The 11,543-nt window shown below is 50.8% G+C and overlaps 1 protein-coding gene across 1 annotated transcript in view; it reads left to right on the forward strand.

The window, feature by feature from the left end:
• The window catches only part of LOC100383511 (uncharacterized), a 29,957-nt gene extending 18,723 nt beyond the window's left edge, over positions 1–11,234 (forward strand). The window contains exon 4 of the mRNA NM_001176159.1: positions 10,301–11,234. Within this exon, the coding sequence (NP_001169630.1) occupies positions 10,301–11,066 (766 nt within the window). The 3' untranslated portion in view covers positions 11,067–11,234. The remainder of the gene's footprint in view (positions 1–10,300) is intronic.
• The last annotated feature ends 309 nt before the right edge of the window (positions 11,235–11,543 follow it).

An 11,543-nucleotide genomic window follows, 5' to 3' on the forward strand; every position in this document is an offset into this window, starting at 1 on the left:
AAGGGAGGAAGAGGTGGTGTCCTTGTATCTCTTGCCACCATGCCTGCCATGTGGTTGCTGCTGTGGAAGTCGTGGAGGCTGCTATTGCAGGGGCTTGGCTGGTGGTTTGGAGCCACCAACACCACCACCAGAGTCACCAACACCACCACTAGAGAGGACAACGAGAGCTTCAACCAGAGGAGCCTTAGCCATGTTGCGCTCCTCGAGCCGTAGGTCGTACCGAACCTGCAAGAATGAGGGATGTGGCTTGGTGCATCGAAGGTGGAGTCCAAGAGCGTTAAAACGCTCATTAAGCCCGTGGATGATGTTGAGGATGAGCATCTCCTAGGTGATAGGCTGGCCAAGGTCCTAGATGTCCTCCACCATGCACTTGAAGCGACGATAGTAGTAAATGACGGACATGTTGCCCTGGAGAAAGCTTGAAACTCCTGGTCGACATAGAGCGTGGGTTGTGTGGTTCCCAAGGAATTGTGATTCGATAGCGAGCCAGATCATGCGAGCAGATGTGCCACGCTTAGAGACAATGTCTTCGAGGTTGTCGGAGATGGCACCAAGAAGCCAGGTGCGGACGACTCTGAAGCCAGGAAGACGTGAGAACAATGTCTTCGACGTAGAGAAGGTGTCCGCCTTGGCCTCAACAAAACCCAGTGAGAGCAAGAAAGTGGTGAAACGACTGTACCAAGCTCGGGGCGCTTGCTTGAGGTCGTAGAGGGATCGATTGAGCTTGCAGACCATGTCGGGGTGAATCGGGTCCGCAAAGCCGACCGACTGAGTGCAATACACCGTTTTTGTCAGAGTGCCATGGAGGAAGTCATTTTTGATGTCGAGCTGATGCACTGGCCAAACCTGTGAGAGAGCCAGAGTTAGAGCAGTTCGGATGATAATAGGCTTCACCACGGGGCTGAAGGTCTTGTCATAGTCAACCCCAGGATCAGTGGCGGGCCCAGGATTTAAAACATGGGTATTCCAAATTATTAAGGGGTAAAAAAATTGGTATGTATACTACTTCCGTTCACAAATATGTGACACTGTTGACTTTTTTTTGAAAACTTTGACCACTCGTCTTATTAAAAATATTTATTCAAAAATGTAAAATTTTAAATCAAGCACAAATTATCTTAAGTGATAAAACAAATCACAACAAAATAAATGATAACTCATTATTTTTTTAATAAGACGAGTGGTCAAAGTCTTTTAAAAAACTCAACGGTGTCATATGAACGTAGGGAGTACCATATAAAGTCTTACAATTTGATACGTGTAATACCACAACATATTACATATTTATATATCAACAATTTTATAACATATGCATTAAAATGGAGTCTTAGATGAGCATAAGATTGATAAAAATTGAAATTATTTTTTGTGTTTATCTTTTGTATTGAAATCTTGGGTATTCATTTGAATACCCTTATAACTATATTAGGCCCGCCCTTGCCCGGGATGCTGGGGGAAGCCTCACAGGAACCAGCGAGCCTTGTACCGTCCAAGGAGCCATCCGCCTTCAACTTTTGCTTGAAGATCCATTTCTCGGTTACCACATTGGCGCCAATGGGGCGTGGCACCAGGACCCAAGTGTGGTTCGCCTGCAAGGCCTCGTACTCCTCCATGGCACGTCGTCGGTTAGGGTCGGCGAGCGCACTAGTTACGGAGGATGGCTCGGGGGAGAGCGCCAGAGAGGACGACGCTGTGAGAACCGGGCGGTCGATAGGCTGGAGGACATCGGCGGCTCGCCGGGTAACCATTAGGTGGACGTGATCGGGGCCCCGGTGGAGGGCAAAGGGGTGATGCACTGGTGTCTCATCGCGAGAGGGAGCCAGTGCATCGCCTAGCCAGGCCGCTGGTAGATGTGAACAAGATCTGCGAAGCGTGACAAGAAGGTTGTGGCAGCGCGGGAGACTCCAAGGCCACGCGTGGCGGCGCGGGAGACAACGATGCCGCACGGAGCAGCACGAGGGGCGTCGGGGCTGCGCGAGGCGCGGTGGGGGGGGGACTAATAGGGGGAGCAGGAAGCGAAGGAGCAAGAGGAGGAACCACAAAGTTAGCCTCGAGGAGGGTGTCCTACTCAGAGGAGGAGGCAGTGGAAGAGGAGGCGGAGACGGGGAAGTTGGACTCGTTGAAGACGACGTGATGGGAGACGATGACTCTGTGGGTGGATTGTGGAGAGTCAAGGCACATGTACCATTTGTGATCAGGAGAGTATCTAAGAAAGAGAATGAGTGGAGCGAGGCGCAAGCTTGTGGATGGAAGTGGTAGAGAGATTAGGATAGCAGGCGCACTTGAACCCTCGAAGGTGGTTGTAGGAGGGAGAGGTGCCAAAGAGAGCAAAGAAGGGGGTGGGGTGACGAACCGCCTTGGTAGGGAAACAGTTGAGCAGATAGGTGGCAGTGGCCAGCCCCTCGGTCGAGTAGCGAGTGGAAAGGGAGGCCTGAAATAACAGGGAGCACATGAACGCCGTTCGGGGAAGAAGTGTAGGAGCACGACATCCTCAGCTGAACGCCGTGAGAAAGGAAGAAGTCGCGGGACGCGGAGTTATCAAACTCCCCGCCTGTTGTCACACTGGACACTCTAGATGGTACGTCCAAATTGAGTGGAAACCCAAGCGAAGAAGTGAAAGGGCGTAGGGAACGTATCATGGAGGAGTGTAGACACATGTCAAAAAGAATAATTAACAGGATGTGCAAGAGGCCATGTTAAACGAAGGTGGATTTCAGATATTAAGGGCGCTTTGACTATGGGAGCCCTGATAGACTATTTATATATATATGGAATTCTCTTTCTCGCCCGTGTCTGCAGCCGAACAGGGAGGATAGACACATCTTTACCAGGGCCTCTGATGGCAAATACTCAACGAAAGCTGCCTATAATGGCCTCTTCTTAGGCTCGAACTCCTTTGGTCATCACAAAAGGATTTGGAGATCTTGGGCCCCTCCAAATGTCGGTTTTTTATGTGGCTGGTGGCTCAATAGATGTTGGACTGCAGATAGATTGGCAAAAAGAGGCATGAATCGTCTTGCTAGCTGTCCCCTCATTTTCCAAGATCCTGAATCCATCAACCACCTGCTGGTGTCCTGTGTATTCACAAGAGTTTTCTGGTATCCTATGCTAAGAAAATTTGGTCTTCACAGTCTAGCCCCTCAGCCGGATGCTACCTCCTCCTTGAACTGGTGGGAAAATCTTAAGACATTGTTTCTGGGATGGTTAAGAAGGGCCTGGATTCCCTCCTCATCTTGGGTGCTTGGATGGTTTGGAAGCACCGAAATAGGGTGGTGTTTGATGGAGCCACTCCAGACCTCACCCTTCTTAGATCGGTTGAGGAAATGCACAAATGGCAATTGGCCAGTGCCAAAGTGAAAGTTCCCTTTGCCCGGGAACATGATCTGGATGTCGCCTAGAGGGAGGGGGGGGGGGTGAATAGGCAAATAAAAATAACACTTAAAAACTGGAAATTCTTACTCTACTCGAAGACTGGATCACAGTGGAATGAAAGCCACTTCGAGTAGATCACAGCGGAAATGAAGTTCCTGTTTCAAAATATCCTGCACTACAAGACAACTTATACCACAGATAAGTATTGAAATGCAAGTATAAAAAGCAATTAAGACAGAGAGACAACACACATGACAGAGCAGAGCACACAGATATAAGGATTTATCTCGAGGTTCGGCCAAGCCTGAAATGCTTGCCTAGTCCTCGTTGGAGTTAGCCACACCTTGGCTTGGAGTCTATTTCAACTCCTTCCTCCGTTTGCTCAGATCTGTCAATGCGACAGATAGAGCCTTCCACTATGCTGATGACTGTTACAACGACGCCACGGCTGCTTACAGTCTTCTTGACAGCACTCCGGTAGAGTAACAACGATCAAGATCTTGCTCTTAGCAGCAGTTCCCCTCTCTCTAAAGTCTTATAACTGCACCTTTACACAAACTAGAGAGATACACAACAGAGGGAGAGAGTATGATCACTTGATGTATGGACTTGTTGGCTGCACATCTGTTTGCCAAATGGGCGTCTAGGGGGTCTTTTTATAACCCAATTGAGCCCCTAGTCGTTGCCTCTTTCCTTGTGAAGATCTCAATTTCCTTCTGTCCGCGGTCTGTTTCCTTCTACGACCGAGTCAACCGTTGCGTGCCTTCGGTCGCCTGGCACACCGGACAAGGCACGAGGGACCTAAGTCATGACTCGCTCGAGGCCAACGACACGCCCGAGGCCACAGCTCGCTCGAAGCCATGGCTCGTCCGACACCATGATTCGCCTGAGGCCATCCTCAGACGAGCGATGTCGTCACGACTCGCACGAGGACAGTCACGACTCGCCCATGGGTGTCTCGGGTGACTGCCCGGGGAGGTCCAGACAGAGCCAAACTTCTCCAACTCTTCTCTTGATTTCAACTCTTGGGAGGATCTTCCTGTGACTTAGACAAACATATTCAGAGTATAATTCAATTGACTAAGTCCCAGAAGATGACCTCTTCTCCTAGCTTTTCGGTTTCACCTCAAACGGAGCTTCAGATGACACTTTCTCTGCATACTTAACCTTCTTCACCATTTTGCTTTTTTAGCTTGTTTGAGGTCGATGTTGGGCTTCAAAACTCCAAGTCTCCAAGACCTGATTCAGATTGCCATCTATGAGCTCCAACACCCTGCATAGGTCACATAGAACATATCCAAATACAGGAACAACCCAAACTCAGGGTCAAAGCTCTTTTGGGTTGCTTCCAGGTTCTGGCTTTGACACTACTCCTCCTAGTGATCTTGCTCTATGTCTTGAGCTTGATCTTCAGTTTTATGACTTACACCACATAACTATAGATGTTACCTCATTGGTTGTAAGTCATGTCCTTAGTGATTCTCGATGCACCATATCTTCTCCCGTGCACTCGGTACCTCGAAGCTCTTCTTGCCTTCATCCTTGGCTTGACCAGTTGTCTCCAAGATATGCATACCAAGTTTTACATAAGCAATGTTCTTCACTTGTGATGTCCACAACCATAACCAACTCAGCCTCGACCATTACTCTTGAACACTTGTGTTGAACTTAAAAGCTTTATACTAAGCACCTGTCAACACTTAACACACCTGTCAGCCCTTTAATTGGGTTGTCATCCAAACCACCAAAACCCACAAGAGAGCTTTCACAAAGCGCTTTCCTTGGCGGCGCCAATGTCTAATGTTTAGGGGAGGTGTTGAGTGTTGTTGCTGTTCTTAAGTGACCAGATGGATAGCTTTTTGTATGCTTGTTTTTGGCCTCCCTAAGGGGAAGGCTTTGTATTTTTGGGTCATCTACAGACCTGTTCCTTTCTTCTAATATATTTATAAGGCGTAGCTCTCCTACTCTTTTCGAGAAAAAACGTATCAAACTTCAAGCGCAAGGGAAAAGGCCACATGAAATGATAGTAATCATCCAAAATGAGCAAGTAATATTTATTGCCAGAAATGTTGAGAACAGGGGATGTCCAAACATCACAATGAACCAAATCAAAATTGCTTGCTGCTCTAGAAGATGTGGGAAAAGGAAGCCGAACATGGCGACCTAACTGACAAGCATGACACAGATGCTCAAAAGAGTGTCTACTACAGGAGATGACGGAACTGGTAGACAACTTGGACATCACATCAAGCCCGAGGTTGCCATGGCAGCAGTGCTAAGTGATAGACGAGGTAGCAGCAGTCAAGGCATGTGGGATGGAGGTCGGGAAGAGGAGGCAGGCAGGCAGATGAAGTGTGTACAGCGGCCCGAAGCTGTGTCACAACGCGCAAGAAGGGTCCTGGTAGCAAGATCCTTCATTAACAGACCAAAGGGGTCAAACTCCATAGAACAAGAGTTGTCAGTCGTAAATTGACGAACGAAAAGAAGACGCTCAATAATGTTGGGAGAAACAAGAATGTTCTTGAGGCGGAAGGGGTCGGGGAGAACCGCGTCACCTACTGAGGTGACGGGGAGGACTGACCCATTGCCGACTACGATGAAGGAAGAGAAGGGTGGGGAGGAAGGGTGGAGGATAAAGCACCGACGTCAGGGGTGGTGTGGAAGGCACCGGAGTCAGCCACCCAGTCAGTGATCAAGGTGGGAGGCGTCAATGTAATCGTGTCGAACGAGCTAGCAAGAGACTCTCACCCGCCACCCCAAGGGCCGCACGAGGCCATAGAGGGGAGGCGGGAGAGTCAAGAGACCCGACTAATGCTGAGGTGAGCTGGTAGCGCCGACAGGGGCGGAGCAGTATAGAAGGCTAGCTGAGGGGCGACAAGGCGTGGCGAAGGAGTACCCACAAACAGTCTGGGCCACATGGAGATGGAGTTGGTCTACGACTTGTACAAGGATGGCCACGAGTCGCTTCCCCAGTTCGCTGGTGGACTACCTGGGCCACTATCGTGATCATGACCACCCAGACGACGATGACAACCACCGCCAGATCTGGTAGCCGGACAAGGAGCGCCAGTGGCCGGTGGGGGCGCACTCGGACGAGGGGGCGCACCCCCGGTGGTAACAGGGGATGCCCGCTAGGGCTGCCAGTGTAGAGGGCCGTCACGGTGTCGGTGGTGACGGCGGCCATAGACATGAGTTCCTCAAGCAGGGGATCATCGTGGACCTGAGCGAAGGATGGAAATGGGGTGATCCATGTGAGGATGGCCCGTGGGTGCGCGTATCGAGGATTGAGCCCGGCAGGAGGTTGAGAACGAAAGTCTCGTCCGTGACCGGAGAACCAAGGTCACAAATGGTGTCCGCCATGGTCTTCATCCTCCGGCAGTACTCAGTGACGAAGAGATCCCCTTGGATGAGCTGGCGGAAGACCGTGTCCAGGTGGAGAATTTGGACCTGGCGGTTGTCGAGGAACTGAGCCTCGATACAACTCAGGCCTAGCGAACGGTGCCCCCCACTTGTGGACTACATCCTGCATCTCTACTGTGAGGGTGCCGAGGATTCAAGAGAGGACCACATTGTCCATTCGGCACCAGGACTGCGTCAACACAGTAATGTCCTATGAGGACGTGGTCATCGAGGGCGTAGTAGTGAAGGGTCAGTAGGACCTGGTCGCTGTTAGAGTATATGGTTAGGCCCATGTGGCCCATGTACAAACACTATATAGCTACCCTCTAGGGTTAGCCCTAATAATCCAATTCATTACCTTAACAGTCGCGCCAGCGGATGTACTGGGCCGAAGACGTCCGAGACGAGGGACCAGATGATGAGGAGGCCGACCGCTTGAGCGTGAAGGTGGATGATGACCGACATGTCGGGTGTGGGGGAGTCGTAGGCTTCGTCAGGGTCGAGAACGGAGTGGGAGTCATCGCCTAGGACTTCCTCGAACCGGTGGGCGGCCTCGAGAAGCTGGCGCTCTAGGGCGTCGTCAGCCTGTGCGCGCTGACGGGCGGCGACGAGGGTGGTGGGAACATTGTCGGGAGCGCGGCGCTGGGAGGAGGTGAGTGTGGACGAGTGACTGCAGATCGGTGCATCCAAGAGAGTCCAAAACCCCCTTGCTAGGGAGTAGGACCCGACAGTGATAGGCGCATCCACTGGCTGCGACGGTGTCGGGGTCGACGAGGAGGGCGCGCAGGGCTGCATCTGGGCCGCATCTACGTCGTGGAGAGCATCTTAGGCCTGTCCCATGCTGGTGAGGGCAGTGGAGAGGGCGGCGAGAGGGGGGGTGGCGTGGAAGTCTCTGAAGGCCGCGACGGTGCTGGCGAGAGCACGGGAGGCCGGGACCGTGTCGAGGGAAAGGTCGGCGGCCTGGGTGGCGGTGGCGCTGGATGAGGTGCTCGTGCTTGCACTGCTAGGGGGGAGGAAGCGACATCGGCGGCTAGGGGCAGTAGGAACAGTAGGAACCCCGCGCCCGCGCGGAGGGGGGAGGCGGTTGCGCCCGCATCTAGGGAGGTGACGGTGCCAACAGAGGGGAGTGGAGGGGCGCCGTCGAGGGGAGGGAAGGGGACGGCGGTGGTGAAACAGGGGGGTTGCCTGCCATGGAGGAGGGGTGCAGCGGCGGCGAATAGGGGCCGGACGGCCAGGGGAGTAGAGACTAGAGACCGACGACTGGGGATGGGAGGGAGGCAAAGAAAGAAACCTAACGTAGCTAGATACTATGATAGAAGTGGAAAACCTTTGGGTGATGTATTAATAATAGTGTTTGGTGGGCCTAGGCCCAATACAAATGACAGCCACACAATACATCAGCACACACACAATACATCTAACAGATAATTCATTCGCACCCAGGAAGGAGATGTTGGGGCGACGATGTCGGAGTGGATGTGTGGTTCTAGTGAGTACTTGCTGAGGACGTCGAGGAAGGACTTGTAGCGAGCGTAGAAGGTGGAGTTGACGTTGAGGACGAGCGGGACCAGGGAACAGATGTTCTGGACGGAGACCACCTGCTGGGAGGGTCTACCTGCATTAGAGGCGGTAGCGTCGGTGGCCCCATAGGGAGCGAGATCCTCGATCTGAAGTGGTGCAGCCGCGACCCGCTCACGAGTTGCATGTTCTTGATCGGAACGAAGTTGTGCGGAGATCGTCTCGATCTCCTTTTGCATGGCGGTGGCTTCATAGTTGGCCTCGAGGGTGCGCGCCAAGGTAGCATCGTGGGTTTCCTGTTCCGCGCGCTCCTTAGCGCTGCAATGGGCATCAGCATCAGCGCCGGGAGCGGAGGGAGAGTTCTTGGTGGCGACGTCATCGATGATGAAGAAATGGCGCAGGGCCGGCGGGCGTGCAAAGGCAGCACTGGCAGGCAGCGTATAGGCTCGTTAGGAGCGGCGCCGGTGGAGAAGGCATGCTAACAGCAGTGCGGCATGAGAAACAAAACCTAGACTCGTGATACCATGAAAGAGATTGAATCTGTGTGGAATATTGATTAATGAGAGATACAAAGGTTACAATATATAGGGCTGCGGAGACCTTGGGCAAAAGAAAACCCATAATGAAGATCTCCTCAGTAAAGGAAACCCACAATTAGGGATCCAAATGCCACAACCAGGGGATCCCCTGAGGACACTCTAACATATATATCTCTACAACACCAAATATGGGGCGGCTGGCTATGGAGCCAGGCGCAGGACCTCTACACACAATAGTCTAACAGTGCCTTGCTGCCGTGTGGCCACATGCTCTTTGTCCTCTGCATTGCCAGGGGGGGGCGTGAGCAGTGAAAACAGTATAGTGGTAGCGTAGGCACGATCTCAGATCCAGTTGGTGTGGCCCTTTGAGACATAGACTGGCACCCTCCGCTTCACCTACTGCATTGCCCCAAGGGATGGGCCCGACCTCATCCTCGGTGGCAACAGTGTCAGTGTGTCACCATGACCCCACAGCTAAACTAGATAGGGTCCAGGAGTGGAGCAGGCAGACATGGGACATGGTGGTGGTTGGGTTTGCGAGATGGGAGATGGAGATGCGGATGGCAGGCGCCAAGGGAGAGGAGATGAAGGAGTTTGTGGGCACTTGGAGGTGTGGAGGCAAGGAATATAATCTCTTCATCGTGTGGAGGCAAGGAATGCAAGTAGCATGCAGGGCATGAAGGCAGCGGACAATCAGGCAGAAGAAAAACCCTCTGAGTTGGATGAAAACTTTTGGCAGACGTGGAGACACTTCATATAGTAGAGATATAAGAGGTGCAGAATGATCACTATTCACTATATTGTGGTTTTCTACTAAGAGCTTGAATCTTGAAGTATACTAGTCAAAACAATATAATCTGTTGGTTGTAATGGAACATTAAAGTCAGTTTGAATTTCATAATTGTGTTTGTTACTGGTAGAGAGATTAATACAGTAAAAAGCAGATGTGTCTCTTTAGTCAATGTCAAAAATATAAAATTAAGCTTTTCAATCAATAGACTATCACAAACTAATGAATTCATGAGCGATGGCCGCATTAGGGCAGTTTAGGATAGCAGGCTCACCTGAACATGAGCGGGGTCTGGAAAAGAGATAAACTGAGGTGTGTTTGTGTGTGTTTGTGGGTCTGTCTGTTTCGGGGTATTTTTCCCCTTTTTCTTCTTAATATATTGATGCGCAGCTCTCCTGCGTGTTCGAGAAAAAAAAAGTTTCCCCCCACAAATGCAAATCTGGAAAAGGGATCAACCAAGGCAGGTTTCCCCCACCAATTCAGAGTCTGCTTCCAACCTGTGACTGATAGTTCTTGTCACTGCACCAGGCATGCCATAAACATATAAATTGCTTTACTTTTTTCTGTTGGATTTGTCTTGTTGAATGAGGAGAAATGTGTGCTATATGATGGCTTGTTCTGGATTACTGGCAGACATTGGGAGCTTTTTTCTTATCATTTCCCCATGTTTACCTTTTTACAGAATGGCCAAGATGTGGAGTTCTATGTACCGCCATCATAGAAGTCAGTTCCTGATCATTTCTGGAATAAGAGGTTTCGAGATTCCTCCTATTCCAAGGGAGACAACTGATTCTCATTACATCCAGACTTGTGAGCTACGTGACATTGTTAGGGAGTGGCATACGCAGTTTGAGAAATTGATGGACAATCAGAAAGCATACATCAGAGCACTCAATGCATGGCTGAAGCTCAATCTCATCCCAATTGAGAGCAACATAAAGGAGAAGGTCTCCTCCCCTCCAAGGCTGGTGGATCCACCCATCAAGCACCTGCTGCATGCCTGGCATGACGAGCTCGAAAGGCTTCCGATTGAGCTTGCAAAAACTGCCATCAAAACCTTTGCTGAAGTCATAAGCACTATCGTGCATCTTCAGGAAGAGGAAGTAAACCTAAGGAGGCGGTGTGATGAAACTCGTAGGGATCTGAACCGAAAGAAGGCACAGTTTGAGGACTGGCATCAAAAGTACTTGGAGAGACAGACAGCAGAAACTCAAAACATAGATCCTGTCGAGGATAGGAAACGCACCATCGAGGAACTAGAGATTCGGCTGAGAGAGGAGGAGGGGCACCATCTTAGGCATGCCAGGCAGGTGCGGGAGAAATCACTTGCAAACCTCCGGACACACCTGCCAGAACTTTTCAGGAACATGTCCGATTTTGCTTACTTTTGCAAAGACATGTACAACAATCTTAGAAAAACTGCTGCGCTGTCCAAAGATGAAGTCTAAGGCTGATGATATTTGTGCGTGTGTATGTATACTCGACAAGCAGTAGAATGTTTGCTGGTAACTTGTCCTGATGCCGTCTAGAATACATAATAGTCGGCATTAATTATGTTTGTAAATTGGAATGGACATTCCGGACTCCCCATTGTTTATTTCCATGCTATGTACTGCATTGGTGCGTGGATAAAAATCTTTGAATTGCTCTAAGCTGTTAAACTTTTGTTTAGGGTTAGGTTAGGGTTTTCCTATGTTTACATATTCCAATTTGGAATCAAGCTAGGTTTCTCCCTTCCTCCCATAGTCGTCGGCCCTTGCCTCAGACCGCCGGCACCTACCTATCCCATCCGTGGTCGTTGACATGTCTGGCCGCTGTCGAGCGTTCTTGTGCCATTGCGCTCAACACCCCAGCTTGGTCTGACGTCTCGATGCACCTCTGTCGTCGGCCCTTGCGCCTGCCAGCGCTATGCTTAGGTCGTGTCA

The sequence above is a fragment of the Zea mays genome, chromosome 3, assembly GCF_902167145.1.
Source record: "Zea mays cultivar B73 chromosome 3, Zm-B73-REFERENCE-NAM-5.0, whole genome shotgun sequence".
NCBI classification, from domain to species: Eukaryota; Viridiplantae; Streptophyta; class Magnoliopsida; order Poales; family Poaceae; genus Zea; species Zea mays.